The 19,738-nt window shown below is 46.0% G+C and overlaps 2 protein-coding genes across 6 annotated transcripts in view; one reads left to right on the top strand and one right to left on the bottom strand.

Annotated features, from left to right (window-relative positions):
* Nucleotides 1-14,622, bottom strand: part of eif2ak1 (eukaryotic translation initiation factor 2-alpha kinase 1) — a 46,804-nt gene extending 32,182 nt beyond the window's left edge. For 2 of the 5 annotated variants that reach the window (XR_007956758.1, XM_052021140.1), the window contains exons 1-5: nucleotides 14,335-14,622; nucleotides 8,246-8,413; nucleotides 4,485-4,621; nucleotides 1,232-1,275; nucleotides 294-393 (exon numbers count right to left, since the gene is read on the bottom strand). Coding sequence is in view for 3 of the 5 variants with exons in the window: in XM_052021140.1 (XP_051877100.1) it covers nucleotides 294-393; nucleotides 1,232-1,275; nucleotides 4,485-4,621; nucleotides 8,246-8,413; nucleotides 14,335-14,500 (615 nt within the window). In the remaining 2 variants the exon portion in view is untranslated. Of the gene's footprint in view, nucleotides 1-293; nucleotides 394-1,231; nucleotides 1,276-4,484; nucleotides 4,622-8,245; nucleotides 8,414-12,353; nucleotides 12,768-14,334 lie in introns of those variants that run through there. The other 3 variants (XR_007956757.1, XM_052021138.1, XM_052021139.1) reach the window with 2 other exon arrangements.
* Nucleotides 14,623-16,690: 2,068 nt separating this feature from the next.
* The window catches only part of usp42 (ubiquitin specific peptidase 42), a 66,557-nt gene continuing 63,509 nt past the window's right edge, over nucleotides 16,691-19,738 (top strand). Inside the window, exon 1 of the mRNA XM_052022531.1 lies at nucleotides 16,691-16,835. The gene's annotated coding sequence lies outside the window, so the exon portion shown is untranslated. The remainder of the gene's footprint in view (nucleotides 16,836-19,738) is intronic.

Genomic DNA, 19,738 nt, shown 5'->3' with positions numbered 1-19,738 from the left:
TGTGGTGAAGATACAGGAAGCTATAGCTCAAGAGAAACACATGCAAGGCTTTTTCCCCTCAGTAACCTTCACAGAAAAAAAAGAACACCATCAGCCATGGGATTCTGCAGCTTTAAACTCTCGACACTGTTGGGGAAGTTCATAACACGCTTGTCGCGAATGGGAGGTTCAGACACGGGAAGGGATCCCATCTGTCTCACTCTCTGCACGCATTGCAAAACTAGGTGACGGTTCAATTTTACTTAGACCGGAAGTAGAATCTAGAAATCCAAGTCAAAGATTTTGTCACACACCTTATATACTTTTCCATAGCTCCCTTTACCCAGGCTGGTGATTTCTTCAAATTCAGTCATGTACCGAGACGTCTGTCCCTGAAAGAGCGTTTCCTTTATTCTGTTCAAAAACCAAAATGCAACCCATCAATTTCCAGAGTTCCAGTTAACACATTCTATAAAGGTTTATAGTTGGGGCATGGGCATCGCTGGTAAGGCCAGCGTTTCTCATCTTCCTGATGATCCTGCTGTCCACACCTGGTCTGTGACTATATGTCATTCCAGTCCCACACCAATGTGGTTGCCCCTGAAGTGGGCAGCAGGTTCCCTTCTCTAGAGGGACACTGATGAATCAGTCAGGTTTCTAACAGTAGTTCAGAGACGATTTTACCAATTGCAAAATTTTAGTTAGATGTTCAAGGTGTTTGTGACAGGATTTGAACTCACTCCCTGGATCCAGTAAATCCCCACTGTTCTATAGATGTACGGTGGAGAGCATTCTGACTGGTTGCATCACAGCCTGGTAAGGAGGCTCCAATGCACAGGATCTCAAGAGGCTGCAGAGGGTTGTAGACTCAGCCAGCTCCATCACAGGCCCAACCCTCCCCACCATGGAGGACAGGCAGTGCCTCAAGAAGGTGGCATCCATCACTAAAGACCCTCACCACCCGGGACATGCCCTCTTCTCGTTACTACCATCAGGGAGGAGGTTCAGGAGCCTGAAGACCCACACTCAACGATTCAGAAACAGCTTCTTCCCCTCCGCCATCAGATTTCTGAGCGGTCTATGAACCTATGAACACTACCTTGTTATTCCTTTTTCTCGCACTATTTGTTTTTGTAATTTATAGTAATTTTATGTCTTTGCACTGTACTGCTGCCGCAAAACAACACATTTCAAATCATTTAATTCAGTGAAAATAAATCTGATTCTGATGTACACTGCACTCAACACGTACCTGCTGGAGATTTGGGGATGGACATCTCCATTGGCAGCACGCCCCTAGAAGACAGAAAGCAACCTAAGTTTTTGTGTTACAAACAGCCCACTTCTTGACAACTGTGCTGAATCTACCCTTGTCCCACAAGTTCCCAAAGAAAGTTCACCATTTCTCAATGAGTTTCCCTACCTATATCCCCTTTTGCAGTTATTCAACTACAGACTGTAGATGAAAATTATAAGGAACAATGCACTCAAGCTTTTCAATAATCCAATAATCTACTTCAATCACCCCTTCCACATTCAAAATCAGCTCTCTACAAATACATTGGGGCATTTGTTTGGGCAACCCAATGATGTTGTTGCTTGCAAACTTTGGGGGGTATAGGGGCGAAGAGAGGTTCAACCCAGCTTTCCATCCACAGTGTGGATAACACGCCTTGAGGTTCTGGACTCAGCACTGGCATTGGTAAGCTCACTGTTGGCTTCTGATACAGGCTGCAGTTCAGGAGCAGCACGGCCTTCTCTCGATCAGAATGTTGTGGGTTCAATTCCCACTCCAGAAACTTGGGCAGAGCGTTGCATTGTCGGAGGTGACGTCTCTCGAATGTGCTGTTAATCCAAAGCCCTCTTTGTTCCCAGGTGCAAGATAAAGATCCCAAAGCCCTATTTCAAAGAGCAAGAGCATGCGTCCTGGATAATGTTTAACCCTCAACCAACTTTGCTGGATTTCCCACATTACAGTGGAGATGACATTTCAAAGGTTCATCAAAGGTTGCAAAACTCATTACAAAGTATCGTACGTAGAAAGGTATTCCAGAAGTGCACATTCCTTTCAATACCAATTAAGTATTTTTGAACATTAAGATTTCTTTATTAGTCACATGTACATCGAAACACACAGTGAAATGCATCTTTTCCGTCGAGTGTTCTGGGGCAGTCCGCAAGTGTCGCCATGCTTCCGGCGCCAACATAGCATGCCCACAACTTCCTAACCCGTACGTTTTTGGAATGTGGGAGGAAGCCGGAGCACCCGGAGGAAACCCACGCAGACATGGGGAGAACGTACAAACTCCTTACAGACAGAGGCCAGAATTGAACCTGGCTCGCTGACGCTGTAATAGCGTCACGCTAACTGCTACACTACTGTGCCTGCCACCTACACAAAGCACTGCCAAACAATTGCACAGAGTAATAAATAAAGAGAAAAACTGAGCTGATATTGCAGGTGAATCTCCCTGATGACGGATACATTAGAACTGGCTGATATCGACAAAGAATGCAAGTTACCTGAAGGGGTTGAATTTGATTAAGAGTCCAGAAGGCTGCAATGGCCCCAGCCTTGTTGGCCTTATTTTACCAGTGTAGAAAGTCACAGACAACGGTCAGAGTGGGAATGAGATGGGGAATTAAAGTGGCAGGCAACAGAGAGCAAGTCATTTACACGTCTTCTGATCTAATTTGTTCACAATGCAGTCTCGTAGAACAGTTCAGCACAGGAACAGGCTCTTCAGCCCAAGATGCTGTGCCGAACTAATTAAGCTCATGACACCTAATCACTTCTGCATGTGCGTGGTCCATATCCCTCCATATTCATGTGTCTAAGAGACTCTTAAATGCCTCTTGTCGTCTTTGCCTCCACCACCACCCTGGCAGCGCATTCCAGGCACCTCCCCCCACAACTGTGTAAAAAAAAATTGCCCCGCTCATCTCCCTTGAACTTTCCCCCTCTCACCTTAAATGCACGCCCTCTATACTGAAAACACCAAACGCAGTGTGAGTGACAGTGTTGCAGAGCACCTGCATCCAATCCCGAAGTTCCCTGTTACCGGTCACCTTAATTCACCATCCCACTCCGAGCTCTCTCGACAAGACAAAGGCCCCTTCTGTACAACGCCGTCCTCCAACGATGGCAGGATCCTGGCAAAGGTGGACCATCTCTCACTCCACCGTCAGCTTCTGTATAACCACAGCCTTTGGCCAATTGTTTAAAGATCAAAGCCTTAAACCTGCCACTAAGTCCATAGTTACTGTCCAGCAGTGACACCAACAGGTAAAGGCACATTATTCCAGAACACCATACAAGACTAGTTAGACCACAGCACTGTGTACAGCTCTGGTCACCATACTGCAGCGCTGATGAACTGCACTGGAGAAAAATTCAAGGATGTTGCAAGAACTGGAAAATTAAAGAAAGATTAGATAGACTGGGGTTGTTTGGTTTGGAACAGAGGAGGCAAATGGAGTGTATAAAATTATAGTGGGCCCCGACAGTTGAGAAAAAGAATCTAGGCTAGAAAAATGCGAAGTATCACACAGATACATACAGACTAGAACATAGTGCAGTACAGCACAGAACAGGCCCTTCAGTCCACAATGTTGTGCCGACATAGCTAATCCCTCCTACCTACAGAATGCCCACATCCCTCCATCTTCCTCTAATTCATGTGCCCATCCAAGCCCCTCTTAAAAGCCCCCAATGAGTTTGCCTCCACCACCCTATCAGGCAGCACATTCCAGGCATCCACCACTCTCTCAGTAAAAAACATACCCCTCACGTCTGTTCTGAGACTACCCCCTCTCACCTTAAATGCGTGCCCTCTGGTATTGGATCGCTCAATAATGAGAAAAAGATATTGCTTGTCCACCCTATCTATGTCCCTCATAATTTTATACACTTCCGACAGATCAACCCTCAGCCTCCACTGCTCCAGAGAAAAGAGCCCAAGTTTGTCCAGCCTCTCCTGATAGCACATGCCCTCTAATCCAGGCAGCATCCAAGTAAACCTCCTCTGCACCCTCTCTAAAGCCTTGTACTCACATACAAAGGCACACAAACAGAGGAAGGAACACAGAGGGAGAGGCATGATCACACATAAACAAAGAGGGAGCAAAGAGGCAATAGTTAGTCGGGTTGCTGCCTCATAGCTCCAGCAACCCAGGTTCGATCCTGCTCTTGGGTGCTACCTGTGTGGAGTTTGCATGTTCTCCATGTGACTGCGTGGGTTTCCTCTGGGCGCTCTGGTTTCCCCCCATGTCCCAAAGACATGCTGGTAGGATATTTGGCCGCTGTAAATTGCCCTTAGTGTGTAGGTGGGAGTTAGAATCTGGGGGGGGGGAAGCAGGTGCGAAGGTGAGGGGAATAAAAGTGGGGTTAGTGTAAATGGGTGTTTGATGGTTGGCACTGACTCAGTGGACTGAAGGACCCGTTTCCGTGCTGTATGTCTCCGAGATACGGAGCCCTCTAGGGTCAGCCAGCAGAACGGACTCACCTGCACGCACAAACCATTGCTTGCCGCCCGCAGCAGGTTTGTAAAGGCCTGATTGTGCTGCAGCCTCACGGTGCTGAACTCATCGCTGAAGGTGACTGGTGAAATCAGGTGCACTTCTGCAAGCTTCTGACACAGCACTGCATTGGGTAGAAATGTTGTGACAGATATATCAACTGGGAAACTCCCTTCACCACAAACACATGTGCAGTAAAACTCTTGATAAACCACTATCCAATTTTTTGGAACATTCAGTGGTTTGGCATCTGCCTCGCCTGTTTGTTTGCCACCCTGTCTTTAAACTCACTGTGTTTACTAGAAAATTTATTATGCCACTGTGTAACATCGAAAAAAATAGTGTGTTGAGGTATTAAAAGGAATAACATCCAATAGTTCAGAAATTCACCAGCTGCACCACCAAAATCGCTGGGATTATTGGAGTTTTTCCCAGAGTTATACAGAATGAAAACAGGCCCTTCAGCCCATCTCATTCATGCCAACCAAGATCTCTCTCCGAGCTGGTCCCATTTGCCTGCCTTTGACCCACATCCCTCTGAACCTTTTCCATTCATGTACCTGTCCAAATATCTTTTTAATGCTGTAGTTGTTCCTGCTTCTACCACTTCCTCTGGCAGCTCGTCCCACATACTCACCAACCCCTGTGCGAAAAACTTGCCCCTCAGGTCCCTTTTAAATCTTTCCCCTCTCACTCTAAACCTGTGTCCCCTAGTTCTGGACTCCCCTACCCTGGGGAAAAGACTGTTACTGTCCACCTTATCTATGCCTCTCATAATCGTAAACATCTCTAGAAGGTTGTCCTTCATTCTCCTACATTCCAAGGAATAAAGACCTAGCCTGGCCAACCTCTCCCTATAACTCAGACCCTCCAGTCCTGGCAACATCCTCGTAATTCTTTTCTGCACTCTTTCCAGTTTAACTACGTCTTTCCTATAACAGGGTGACCAAAACTGAACACAGTACTCCAAGTGCAGCCTTACCAACAACTTATTCAACTGGAACATAATGTCCCAACTCCTATACTCAGTGCCCTGACTGACAATGGCCAGCGTGCTAAACGCCTTTTTCACCACCTTGTCTACTTGTGCGGCCGCTTTCAGCAAACTATGCACTTGTACTCCCAGGTCCCTGTGTTCCACAACACTTGTCAGTGCCCTGCCATTCACTATACAAGTCCGACCCTGGTTTGACTGTCCAAAATGCATCACCTCACACTTACCCAAGCCGAAATCCATTTGCCATTCCTCAGCCCATCTCCCTAACTGATCAAGATCTGTTTGCAATTCATTGTAACCTGCTTCACTATCAACAAGACCCCCTAAATTAGTATCATCAGCAAACTTGCTAATCATGCCATGTACATTCATATCCAAATCATTTACATCAATAATGAATAATAAATTGTTATTAGAGAAACAACCAGGGAGAAAGAGAGGTTCAGTGATGGAAGTTGACTACTTGTGTCAGTTTACTGAAGGCACGGTCAACGAAAATGCAGAAGGCGCAAGGGGCTGGAGTTGAAGGAGAGCTGACTTTTTAAGGTACATAGGGCTGGGGGCAGGGGTCACGGAGGTAGGAATGGTCAAGACCCTGTTGGGACCTGAACATAACGGTCAGAAGTTCAAAGAAAAGATCCAGGGCAAATCAGATTGGGAACTTGGTAACCAACACACACTGAGTGAAGGATTGTCACAGTGCCAGGTGAGCTGTGGATACCCAAACCCAGCCACGGATGCTCTGTGGATTTTAATATTAAAGAAAATAATCTGATTAAAAGCAGCTCTTTTAAAGAGCTGAAAAGAAATGCTCAGCAGGTTCGACAGCTTCAACGGAAAGAGAAACAGAGTTAATGTTTTAGGTCAAAGACTCTTCGTCAGAACCGGGAAAGAGAAAAAAGGAGCTAGTTTTATGTTGTAGAGAGGGTGGGGTAGGGTGAAGCCAGGGTTGCTGTGGGGATAAGTTGCTTTGGTCATCCAGTCAATGAGTTAATGGGGGCAGTTAGACAGATAGAAAATGAACAAAAGCCTTGAGAAGAGAACAATTAGAGAAACAAAGGAACAGCAAAAAGTTGTGAAGCGCAGGGCAGATCAGGCTGTGCTAAGGAAAGACAGAAATGGAGCCATTTGAACAATTTACGACAGAAATGGCCAGTTCTGATACAGAGGAAGTGAATTACCTCAAGTTATTGAATTCAAGATCAATTCTAGAAGGCTGCAATGTGACTAGACAAATAATGAGATGCAGTTCCTCAAGCTTACAAGATAACAGTGCACGAAGCCACAGAGAGGTAGCTCAGAATAGAAGTGGGATGGAGAATTAGTAGCAGGACAGAGAGCTCTGAGTTGCCCCAGGAGACTGAACACGATGAGATGGACCCTGACCTCACGATCTACCTTGTTGTGACCTTGCACCTTATTGCACTGCACTTTCTCTGTAGCTGTGACACTTTACTCTGTACTGTTATTGTTTTTACCTGTACTACCTCAATGCACTCTGTACTAACTCAATGTAACTGCACTGTGTAATGAATTGACCTGTACGATCGGTATGCAAGACAAGTTTTTCACTGTACCTCAGTACCAGTGACAATAATAAACCAATACCAACACAAATGTTTCACAAAGTGGTCACCCCATAGAAGCATTTGGTTTCCCCATTGGAGAGGAGACCATGTCGTAAACACCGACAGCAGAACACAAGATTAGGGGAAGTTCAAGTGAATGGCTGCTTCACTTGGAAGGACTGTTTGGGTCCCTGGATGGTGGGAAGGGAGGGACGGATGTGGCATCTCCTGCAGTTGCATGGGAAAGTGCCTAACGAATGGGATTGGTTGGTGGGGATAGAAGAGCCTTCCAGGGAGTTGCAAAGGGAATGGTCCCCTTCGAAGTGCTGAAGGGAGAGGGAAGAAAAAATGGGTCTGGTGGTAGGATCTTGTTGAAGTCAGCGGAAATTGTGAAGGATGATCTGCGAAGGCTGGTGGGGTGCAAGGCAAGGACCAGGGGAAGAAACTAGGGATTCTGTCAGCTATGGTAGAAGGGAAGCCATGGTTTAGGAAGAACAAAAAACACCTGGGAGGAAAGTCTTGTCATTGAAGCAAGTACAAAGGAGACAGAGGAACTGTAAGAATTAAATGCAATTCTTACCAGAGGCAGGGTGGGAGGAACTGTAGTTGAGATGGCTGTGGGAGTCTGTAGGCTTGTAATGGATGTTTATCTCTATCCTTTCCCCTGAGATGGAGACATTCATAAAGGGGAAGGGAAGGATCATTGAACGGACCTCTTGTACGATAAAGATCCTCATAATCCACCTCGTCATGGCCTTGCACCTTATTGTCTACCTGCACTGCACTTTCTCTGTAACAATATATTCTGCAATGTTATCGCTTTTCCTTGTACTACCTCAATGTACTAATGTTTTGAAATGATCTGTATGGACGGCTTGCAAAACTAAGTTTTTCACTGTATTTTGGTACATGTGACTATAATAAACAAATTACCAAAGGTGAGAGCCCGGTAGAAATTGGCAGCAAATGTCAGGAAATTTTCCAGTTCTGTACAATATCAAAGGAATCAAGGGACATGGGGATAAAACAGGAGAGTGTTGCTGAGGTAGGTCAACCATAATACTGATAAATAGTGGAGCAGCCTTGTCGAGCCTAATTCTTATACATCTGATTCCTTCATTAACTGGGAGCCATCCTGCAAATGAGCCTCTGCACCTTGCTCTAGATGCACCACAGTACTTACATTTGAACAGGACCATGGACCTGCGAGGATTTCTCTCGTAGATGTAGCAGAGATGTTCCAAGAGCGAGACTAGCAACAGCTGGTTGGGAATGGCCACCATGAAGTCCATCAGCGTTGGAACTGTTCGTCTGCAATCCACCAGATCGTAGCCCTCCAATAGATCAGATTCTACAATTGGGGGGGGGGGGGGGGGGGGGGGGGGGGGGGGGGGGGGGGGGGGGGGGGGGGGGGGGGGGGGGGGGGGGGGGGGGGAGATTACATTTAAACAGTCAACACTACCCAGAAAATTAGATACAGTGTAAACTGCCCGCTACGATTCACAGCACTAAGATAGGTTCTACACTACAAAGTACAATTTTTGCTGAGTTCACAAAAGGCACAACTGTTATCACAAATTTTCTCTTTGGAAATGTGGCAAGGTTATTGGTGATGTCATCTGCCAGATCAGAGGTTATGTAGAAGGCAATGGGAAGGGAGCTCTGATGAACAAAGGGTTACTCTCTCTCTCTACTGGTAAACAGTTTGAGCCACCTGCTCGTGTAGTCTGCTTGGAATGATAAGGAGTTGCCGAGCTGTGAGCAAGGAAACAGAGTTGTGACTAACTATGAAAGATGTGTTAACCTGTCTGGCTGCACACAGCAGCCTCAGCTTGACCAATGGTAGCGTGAGCTGGTCAAGCATACCCAAATATGGGTATGCCTGTGCAGTAGGTGGGCACCCACCGGAGAACAATGTATTTAAGTTCGTTAGCACCCTGTATTCCTTGAGTCGGGCCACGTGCAGGGAAGCGCAGCACTGACTGTTTGCTCCTCCATGTACCCCCCACTCCCGCTAGCGTGAAACAATAAAGAACTTGCTCCTTGGTTCTGCTGTTGTCTGATTTATTACAGCGCGGGTCAACTTTCACAGTTAAGCAGAGGCCCAATTAGTTGGCCGTACATAACAACACAAGAAATAGCAGCCATACAGTCCCTTCTCCATTCAGCAAAATCACAGCTGATGTGATTACTGGCCTCACCTCCATTTTCCTACCTGATCCCATAACTCTTGATTCACCCATCCAAGGCAGTCCCTGGTTACGCAAGGGTCCTGTTGCCGAAAACTGTTCATAAGACGATTTCTCCGCAAGTAAGAATCGTCCATTTCCTATACTACCAGATGAAGGGTCTCGACCTGAAACATCAACTATCCATTTCCCTCCATAGATGCTGCCTGACCCGCTGAGCTCCTCCAGCACCTTGTGTGTTGCTCTGTTTTCTATAGCTACCCATACTGTATCGCTCTGCATTTCATCAAATATTCACCCCAACACTACCCATAATTAAACAAATGGACTATTTATTGCAACCAGTTGTTAATGAATACAACAAAATATTTTTTTATTATTACTAGTATATTGAAAAATTCTTTAAAAAACTTATGGGAGAATTTGTGTAAAGTCGGATTTCTATAAATCAGGTCATCCATAACCCAAGGAACCCTTGTACTTTAAAAATCTGTCTCAGCCTTGAATACATTCAGTGACTCAATCTCTCTGGGGGTATAGAATTTCAAAATAATTCTTCCTATCAAACTGCATTGCCTCAAATTCCAAAGATTTGCAACCCCCTGAAAGATGAAATTCATCTCCACATTAGATCGTGCTCCCCTATTCTAAATGTGTATAAGATCATGAGGGGCATAGACAGGGTGAAAGCACATACTTTTTTCCCCAGAGAGGGGGTGCTAAAAACAAGAGGGGACAGGTTAAAATCAGAGGCGGGGGATTTAAAAGGGACAGCTTCTTCATGCAAAAGATGGTGCGTATTTGGAATGAGCTGCCAGAAGTAGTGGTTGAGGCGGGCACATTAGCAACATTTAAAAGCCATCTAGATAAGTACATGGAGAGGAGAAGTTTGGAGGGCTATGGGCCAAACACGGGCAGATGGGAATAGCTCGCTGGCTAACACAGTTGGCACAGACGAGTTGGGCCGAAGGGCCTGTTTCCCTGCTGTATGACTCCATATCTATGCCCTTCATCAAAAATCCCACACAGGGGAAACACCCACTCAGAGACTAACCTTGTCAAGGCCCCTCAGGATCCTCTATGTTTCACCTCGCATTCGTCTAATGAGTATAGCCCCAGCCTGGTCAACTTTTCATCAAGAGACCACCTCTTCATCACATATTTCAAAAAAGAGCAGGGCATTTCTTACTGGTATCTTGGCGAACATTTATCCCGTAAATAATATTGCAAACACATATTACCTATCCACGTCACTGCTTGTGGGACTCTGCTGTGCACAGATGGCCTATCACACTCCCAACAGTGAAGACATCTCAGAATGTGACCCATTGACTTTCAACTGCTTTGGCACATTCTGAAGTTGTAATACAGAGAAAACATAGAAGAATACAGCACAGGAACAGGCCCTTCGGCCCACGACGCCTGTGTTGACCAAGATGTCAATTTAAACTTCTATAGATGTACAGTGGACAGCATTCTGACTGGATGCATCACAGCCTGGTATGGATTCTCCAATGCACAAGATCGCAAGAGGCTGCAGAGGGTTGTAGACTCAGCCAGCTCCATCACGGGCACAACCCTCCCCACCAACAAGGACATCTTCAAGAGGCGGTGCCTCAAGAAGGTGGCATCCATCACTAAGGGCCCTCAACATCCAGGACATGCCCTCTTCTCGTTACTACCATCAGGGAGGAGGTACAGGAGCCTGAAGACCCAAACTCAATGATTCAGGAACAGCTTCTTCTCCACTGCCATCAGATTTCTGAACGGTTCATGAACCCTACCTCGTTATTCCTTTTTGTTTAAGCACTATTTATTTATTTTTGTAATTTATAGTCATTTTATGTCCTTGCACTGCACTGCTGCTACAAAACAATAAATTTCACGTCATATAAGTCAGTGATAATAAACCTGATTCTGATTTGCGCATCTGCCTGCACTTGGTCTATATCCCTTAACTCCCAGGCCGTTGATGGCTGCTACAGAAATGCATGTCTTTCTTTCAAGCAATGCAGACCTGTAAGTGATACAATTTTGAACGAAGTAAAGATAAAAGGACCTGGGGACACGATGAGGGTGGTGTGCAAGGATAGAGGGACACCAGGGCAGGCTCCCCCAATCTAAAGCACATGAGAGTGTGCACGATATGCACCTGTTTAAGGTGACCTAAAAACAGTCAGATTTAATCTCCTCTTACGCCCCTGCACAGGACAGGTTGGGAAGCTGGATAAAAATGGTAGGATGGGTAATTAATACAGATTTAAAATAAGTGCAAACGAACTAGGAGAATTTAAAAGAAAACACAGATTTGGTAACAGATTCCAAAAGGTGAATTGGATAAATACAGGAAGACTCTGCAAACAGTGGGATAAGTGAAAATACGCACACTGAATAATTGTGTTCCCCAGGGATCGGTGTTGGGGGCCATTGCTTCCTTTGATCTATATTTACAACCTAAACTTGAGGGTGCGAACCACCAGTTGTAAATTTGCAAATAACACAAAGTTTGGCAGTATTGTGATCAATTGCTGCAAAGTATAAACTGGCTGATTGAACAGGCAGATGAAATTTAACGCAGAATAATGCATTTTGATAGGAAGAATGAAGAGGTGCAATGCAGATTACTGTTCTGAAAGGGGTGCTGGAGCAAAGGGACTTGAAAAAGGTGTGCACAAATCATTGAGAGAGGGGGTGGGTTGAGAAAGTGGTTCATTAGGCACACGCAACTCTTATAGAGTTGTACAGTACAGAAACAGACCCTTTGCCCCACCACGTCCACACCACCCAGTGTACCACCACCACCACCTACACCAATCCTTTGACCCACATTAGGTCTGTCCCCAAGATGGCACCAGACTGTGGCGATTCTTTGCAAGCTGCTCTCAGCAGATCTATTCATTAAATCTATTATAATTGTTCTACTCTTTTAAATCTAAATTCAATGCATTCTGTTATTGCTTTTCCCTTTACACTACCTCGATGTACTTATATTTTGATAAGATCTTTATTAGTCACATATACATCGAAACTGGCATGCAAAACAAAATATTTCACTGTATCTTGGTACATGTGACAATAATAAACCAATTATTAATTTAGTACCTTGGCAATTGAAGTACTTGTCTAGATTCTTCTTAAATGTTGTGAAAGTATTTGTCTTCACCACCTCTTCAGGTGGCAGGTTCAAAACTCCAATCACCCTCTGTGTGAAAAGAATCCCCCTCAGGTCCCCTGTAAACCTTCCTTTCATCTGTAATTCCTTTATACCTTCTTGTCTTCGATACCCCCACTATGGGAAAAAGATTTTACCATTTCCCCTTTCTATACCCCTCATGATTTTTTATACCTCTATCAGCTCACCCCTCAGACTCCTCCACTCCAGTGAAAACAAACCCAGCCTATCCAGTCTCTTAATATAATGTAATTCTGAGCTTTATTAAGAGGCACAGAGCATCGATGCACCATAGAAAGCATCCTATCTGGATGCATCACAGCTTGGTATGGCAACTGCTCTGCCCAGGACCGCAAGAAACTGCAGAGAGTTGTGGACATAGCCCAGCGCGTCATGGAAACCAGCCTCCCCTCCTTGGACTCTGTCTTTACCTCTCACTGCCTTGGCGAAGCAGCCAGCATAATCAAAGACCCCACCCACCCGGGTCATCTTCCCTTCTCTCCTCTCCCATCAGGTAGAAGATACAGGAGCCTGAGGGCACGTACCACCAGGCTTAAGGGCAGCTTCTATCCCACTGTGATAAGACTATTGAATGGTTCCCTTATACAATGAGATGGACTCTGACCTCACAATCTACCTTGTTATGACCTTGCACCTTATTGTCTACCTGCACTGCACTTTCTCTGTAGCTGTGACACTTTACTCTGTACTGTTATTGTTTTACCTGTACTAACTCAATGTGACTGTACCGTGTCATGAGTTGACCTGTATGATCGGTATGCAAGTTTTTCACTGTACCTCAGTACAAGTGACAATAATAAACCAACACCAAAAAGCACAGGAGTCACGCTGAACCTTTATAAAACACTCGTCTGGACTTATTCAGAGTACAGCGTTCAATTCTGATCATCACATCATTGGAAGGATGTGAAGGGTCCAGAAAGTTTGCTTTATGTTTTGATGAGGGACTATAGTCATGAGGATACATTTGAGAGGCTAGGACTGTTTTCTTTGGTAAAAAGGCCAAGCAGGGGGAAGACTTGATTTAAGTATATAAAATAATGAGGCGCCTGAACGTGGATAGTGAGAGGTGGTTCTCACTGGACTCGAGGACGAGAGGCTACAGGTACAAAACAAAGGGGAAGAGGAATTCAGAGTGACTTGATTTTTTGTTTAAACACAGCAACGTGAGCATAGAACAGTACAGCACACAGGAACAGGCCCTTCGGCCCACCACATCTGTGCCGACCACCATACCAGTTGAAACTGCACATCTGCCTTGGAATGTGGAACACACTGTCTGCTGAGATGCTGCCACTGTGGTTTTCAAGGAACCGGATAAATATCTGGTGGAGTAAAAGTAATGCAAACCTACAAAGAAAGGTGGAACTAGTGAATGAAAAAAACCAAAATAGAACATATCCCTCCATTCTCTGCACATTCATGTGCCTATCTAAAAGCCTCTTAAACGCCTCTATTGTATCTACATAGAACACTACATCACAGTACAGGAACTTCGGCCCACAATGTTGTGCCGACATTTTATCCTGCTCTAAGATCTATCTAACCCTTCCCTCCCACATAGCCCCCCCCCCAAAGTGATGAAGAAAAAGTCGTCAGAAATAAAGGGGTCAGAGGGGCCCTGGACCCGAAACGTTGACTGTTTCTCTCTCCACAGATGCTGCCCGACCTGCTGAGTGTTGCCAGAATTTCCTGTTTCATGTTGGAGAGCTGCTCTGGCAGAGAGCCAGCATAGTCACGACGGGACGAATGGCCTCCTGTTAGCTGCCCAGAGGCTGCAGATCAGATTTAGTGCCCGCAAACGTTGGGGAGGAGCCGGGTTTGGGGCTTGCAGCCCCCGGGCCACACGTTGCATCAGACCGGGCTTGCAGCCGCAAACCGCCGGCTTACCGTCGAAAGCAACCGGGCCGTCCTGCGGCAGGCTGAAGGCCAGTCTGGTCCGGGGCTGCTCCCGTCCATCGTCCATGGGCTCCGGTGGGAGGGAGGGACGGGACTCCTCGGAGCCAGGGGGGCAGCACTCTCTCACTCCGTTCGACATGAGCAGGACGGCGGCCATTTCACAGCTCCTAGGCCGCTGGCACAGTGAGGAGAGGAAGGGGGTGTCAATCACAGCGTGAGCCCGCCCCCGAGCTCAGAGAGACACAATCATAGGGGAGAGCGTATGTCAATCACAGCGTGAGCCCGCCCCGAGCTCAGAGAGACACAATCATAGGGGAGAGCGTATGTCAATCACAGCGTGAGCCCGCCCCGGGGCTCAGAGGGAGACACACATAGGGGAGAACGTATGTCAATCACAGCGTGAGCCCGCCCCGGGACTCAGAGAGAGACTCACACATAGGGGAGAGCGTATGTCAATCAATAGATAAGCCCACCCCCCCGTGCACTGAGAGAGAGCGAGAGAGAGAGACAGAGACACACACACACACACACACACACACACACACACAAATATAGGGAAGAGTGAGTGTCAATCATAGATTGAGTCCGCCCCCAAGCTCAGAGAGTGGGGGGGGGGAGAGAGAGAGAGAGAGAGAGAGAGAGAGAGAGTCAATCACAAGGTGATCCCGCCCCCCAGCGCAGAGAGACACACTCATAGGAGAGAGGCCGTGTCAATCACAGCCTAAGCGTGCCCCCAGGCTCAGAGAGAGACACACAGAGAGGGGAGAGGGAGTGTCAATCACATTGTGTGCCAGCTCCCGAGCACAGAGACAGAATCAGATGAAGTAGGAACTCAGCGGGTCAGGCAGCATCTGGATTGGAAAGAAAGAGAGATAGCTATATCACACACACACACACACACACACACAGAGGAGGGGAGAGGGTGTGTCAATCACACAGCAGATTTCTGAACGATCCATGAACCCATGAACACTACCTCATTATTTCTTTATAGCACTATTTATTTATTTTTGTAATTTATAGTAATTTTATGTCTTTGCACTGTACTGCTGCCGCAAAACAACAAATTTCACATCATATAAGTCAGTGACAATAAATCTGACTCCAAGGATCACATTCCCAGAATTAGAAGCCACCCATTACCATCATGGTACATCACAGAAACCAGCCTCCCCTCCATGGACTCTGTCTATACTTCTCGCCGCCTTGGTAAAGCAGCCAGCGTAATCAAAGACCCCACCCACACCGGACATTTTCTCTTCTCCTTCACTCCCATCGGGCAGAACAATAATGTCAGATGGCGCCAGAGCATTGGGACTCATTGCAAGCTGTTCTCTGCAGATCTACTCATTACCTACTATAATCGTTCTACTCTTTTAAATTTAAATTCTATGTCTCTAAGAATACCCGCCCTGCACTTTCTCTGTAGCTGTGACACTTTACTCTGTATTCTGTTATTGTTTTACCCTGTACTACCTCCATGCACTGTGTAATGAATTGATGTATGAATGGTATGCAAAACAAGTTTTTCACTGCACCTCAGTACAAGCTACAATAATATACCAATACGAGAAGATACAAAAGCCTGAAAGCACATACCACCAGGCTCAAGTTTCAGCAGGATAGAAGCTGTCTACCCTGTTGTTCTACTATTGAATCATCCCCTTGTAGGGTAAAATGGACTCTTGACCTCACAATCTACCTTGTAATGACCTTGCACCTTATTGTCTACCTGGACTGCACTTTTTCTGTAAATATAGCACTTTGTTTACATTCGTTTACTGTGATAAGACTATTGAACAGTTCCCTTATACAATGAGATGAACTCCGACCTCACGATCTACCTTGTTGTGACCTTGCACCTTATTGCACTGCACTTTCTCTGTAACTGTGACACTTTACTCTGTACTGTTATTGTTTTTACCTGTACTACCTCAATGCACTCTGTACTAACTCAATGTAACTGAACTGTGTAATGAATTGACCTGTATGAACGGTTTGTAAGACAAGCTTTCCACTGTACCTCGGTACAAGTGAAAATAATAAACCAATACCTCAATGCACTGTTGTAATGAAATGATCTGTACGAGCGGTATGCAAGACAAATTTTTCGCTGTACCTCGGTACAAGTGACAACTATAAAACAATTTACCGAGTGGTTACAATGTTCTCCTCCCAACGGCAGCGGTGCTGCCGAGCATCGTTTAGTTGCAGTGACCTGCTTCCAACGGCGGCGGCAGTAACGTCCTCCTCCCGGCGCTGGCGGCGCTGCCGAGCAGTTCCTCCACCCACCCCCTTCATCTTCCTGCGGCGGCGGCGGTAACGTCCTCCTCCCGGCGCTGGCGGCGCTGCCGAGCAGTTGCCGCCGCGTCCCCGCGGTGTGTTGTGGGCCGGGCCGCGGTGCCCGGATGTGCTGATTGTGAGCTCGCTCCCGTGTCGTAGCCGGTCGGGGGGCGGCGAGGGGGGGCTCCGCCGCCATGGAAACACCCGGGGTATGTACCGGGGCGGGGGGGAACAGGGCGTCTCCGAAACCCCCCTCCCTCCGCCCGGCCGCTAATCGAGACCCAGTTACCCCCCCCCCCCCCCCCCGGCCGGGCCTGCACCGCCTCCCCTCAGTTACCGGCCTCGCCTCCATGGTTACTGCGTCCCGCTTCCCCCCTTCCCCCCCTCCCCCCTCCCCCCTTCCCCCTCCCCCCTCCCCCCCTTCCCCCTCCCCCCCCCCTTCCCCCTCCCCCCCCCCTTCCCCCTCCCCTCCCCCTCCCCCTCTCTCCCCCCCCACCCCTCCCTCTCCCCCCCCCCTCTCCCCCAACCCCTCCCTCTCCCCCAACCCCTCCCTCTCCCCCAACCCCTCCCTCTCTTCCACCCCTCCCGGGGAGACCCGACCTTCCCTTACCTTTCAGACCCCGGGGTCTGGTGGTGTAGGCCCCAAGCCGGCTTTCCCTGCATCTCTTTCCCCCCCCCCCTCCCCATCCACAGGGGAGAGGGCGCACGTGTGCGCGCTTGCGCGTGTCACCCCCTCCGCCGCCGCTTTGTTTCCCTTTTGCACGCCGAGAGGGTTTAATTTTGGTGATCTGGGCGACAAGGATCAGGGTATCACAGTCACCCTGTGCCCTTCAAGAGGGAAGTCTTTGCATGCGAGTCTGGAGGGAGGGAGGGATGCAGAGGTGGGGTGCGGGGGGTGGATAAGGTGTTGAACTTGTTGCAAAGAGCAGCTCCTTCCCTCCCTCGTTTGTTACCAGGGTTTGGGTTGAGCGTGTGTGCCTCTTTTTTTTGAATGAATAGTGTAAGAAGTCGCTTTTACAACCAGTCGCACGTTTTACTAACCAGTAGTATTCGGGAGAGGGTAAAAAAAAATGGAGATTTGTATCTGAAAAGAAGTGCGGATCTTTCCTACAAGCTGCTTCACGGAAAGCGGGTTTCATTTTCATCTTTACGTAGATTTGTGTTTGTTTTTGACCATTTTTTTGAGAGTCGAATTGGCAGATAAAATTGATTTTCTGTGATCTATTTGTAAACATTTTAGTTGAAAGTACACTTGTAAATGCAGGAATGTGCAAACCCCGCACCCGGCCATGGTTTAATGGAATTTTGATGGAATGTATGTCTTAAGGTTTTTTGCGATTGTCTTTTTGCCTAAAATTTCACAAATGCTGTGGGACAGAAGATTCAGGCATCAGAAAATTCAGTCCTTTTAAAGGCAATGTTGATCGGAAGTGGGAGTGGAATAATATTGTTTCAGTTGAAAGAAATATTAAATACTATATGAGACAATTTCTTTATAAGATAGATAAGGTAATTTTAAGATAAGACGCTATTACATCTTGTCAGAAATGTTATATGGCTTAATTTAAGTAACTGGATATTGAAGTTTTTTTCAGTATTTAGTCTTGGATTGAATGCAAATTGGCATCCTTGCTCTTGTATGTCTATTATCTGTATACTATTTTGCCTTGTACACATATTTCAGTTTTGTGTAGAATACTGCCAAATTGAATAATTGGTTAAATTCAGTCACTTTAAAATGACCACAAAATTATTGGACTATTAAAAATGCTTTTGGTTTACTGCTGTCCTTGTACAGACCAGCATGTAGTCATACACCAATGTGGTTGATTCTTAGTTGCTGTCTGGCATAGCTTCGCAAATTCTTTCAAACTATTGCGAATATTTAGGGCAATTCTGGGTTGTCATTTACAACCAGTCTAGTCAGGGAAGCCCACATTCCTGTGAATGATTTTTGAATGGCATGGTAATGTTGTCTTTGGATGTATAGTTAATCTAGGAACCCTGATAGCTAGAAAGCAAGGGGGAGTTACCAAAAACAAGAAATTAACAGAATTGGACAGTAAATTTGTTTTTCCATCTTTGCTTGATTTCTCTGTCTTACCTGCCATATTGTTTCAAAAGGGTCTCTTTATTTTTGTTTGACATTGATTTCCTCTGGTTGAGGTTCAGATAAAACATCATCGTTCAGAAGAAAGCAATGAACCTTCAAGATTTCCCTAATATGGAACTTAAACAGTATAAAGTGGTTGCAGTAGTACCTGATGAGCAGATCAGTTGATTTTTCAGTTTGGAAAAGTGTGGAATTTTCCATTTCTGTGATTATTTTAGTTTTGTAAATAAACATAAAGGGCAAACATCAGGGGAAAAAAACACATCGCTTTGTAAGTTTAAAGCAAATATTGCTTATGAACATTAAGGGAAATTTGTCCCTCATACATGTGCTGCAGGTTAGAAGTTATCACAGTTTTGTGCTTTTCTTCTCAATTTTAAGTGCCTTTCTAATGCATGCGAAGTATTGTGGTAAAGGATTTTATGTTTCATGTTTCAGGCTATCACGTTTTGCAAAAACTATTTAAAACTTAAAATGAGAAGTGTATAAAGTGCACTATAGTCTTTACATGGCCATTGAGGTTTAAAGCAATGTTGTCTAGCACTTTGGCCATGAGCCAAATGTGACTAATTAGGAATCTGGATGTGAGTAACCACATTTCTGATGAGTAAATAATGCGTAATAGATACTTTGGGACTGTGATGTACACAGTGTGGATGCAAATCTGTTGGTAAAATAGTGCAAGGAAAACTGTGTGAATGTGTGCTATTGTTATAAGCTACTTCCTTAACAGTATCCAGCAAATTTATCCTTTTTTGTGTGACGTCCCCTACCAGTGAGGTTCAAATGATGTGACTGTGATGACATTTGTATAGAGAGCATTCATTTGGAGGACAAATTTTGCTGATATCATTAAACAGGACATCTTTTAAAATGTCAGGTTTTCAGAAGGTGGACTTGGATTTTTTTTGGTGGCTCTCGTGTTCTGTTCAGAACTGTCAAAGCATTTTGCAGCCAATGAAGTATTATGAAATGTCATAACTGTTGTAATGTAGGAAT

Source organism: Pristis pectinata, chromosome 8, assembly GCF_009764475.1.
Source record: "Pristis pectinata isolate sPriPec2 chromosome 8, sPriPec2.1.pri, whole genome shotgun sequence".
Classification (NCBI taxonomy): Eukaryota; Metazoa; Chordata; class Chondrichthyes; order Rhinopristiformes; family Pristidae; genus Pristis; species Pristis pectinata.
This window is presented reverse-complemented; position numbering and strand designations above follow the sequence as displayed.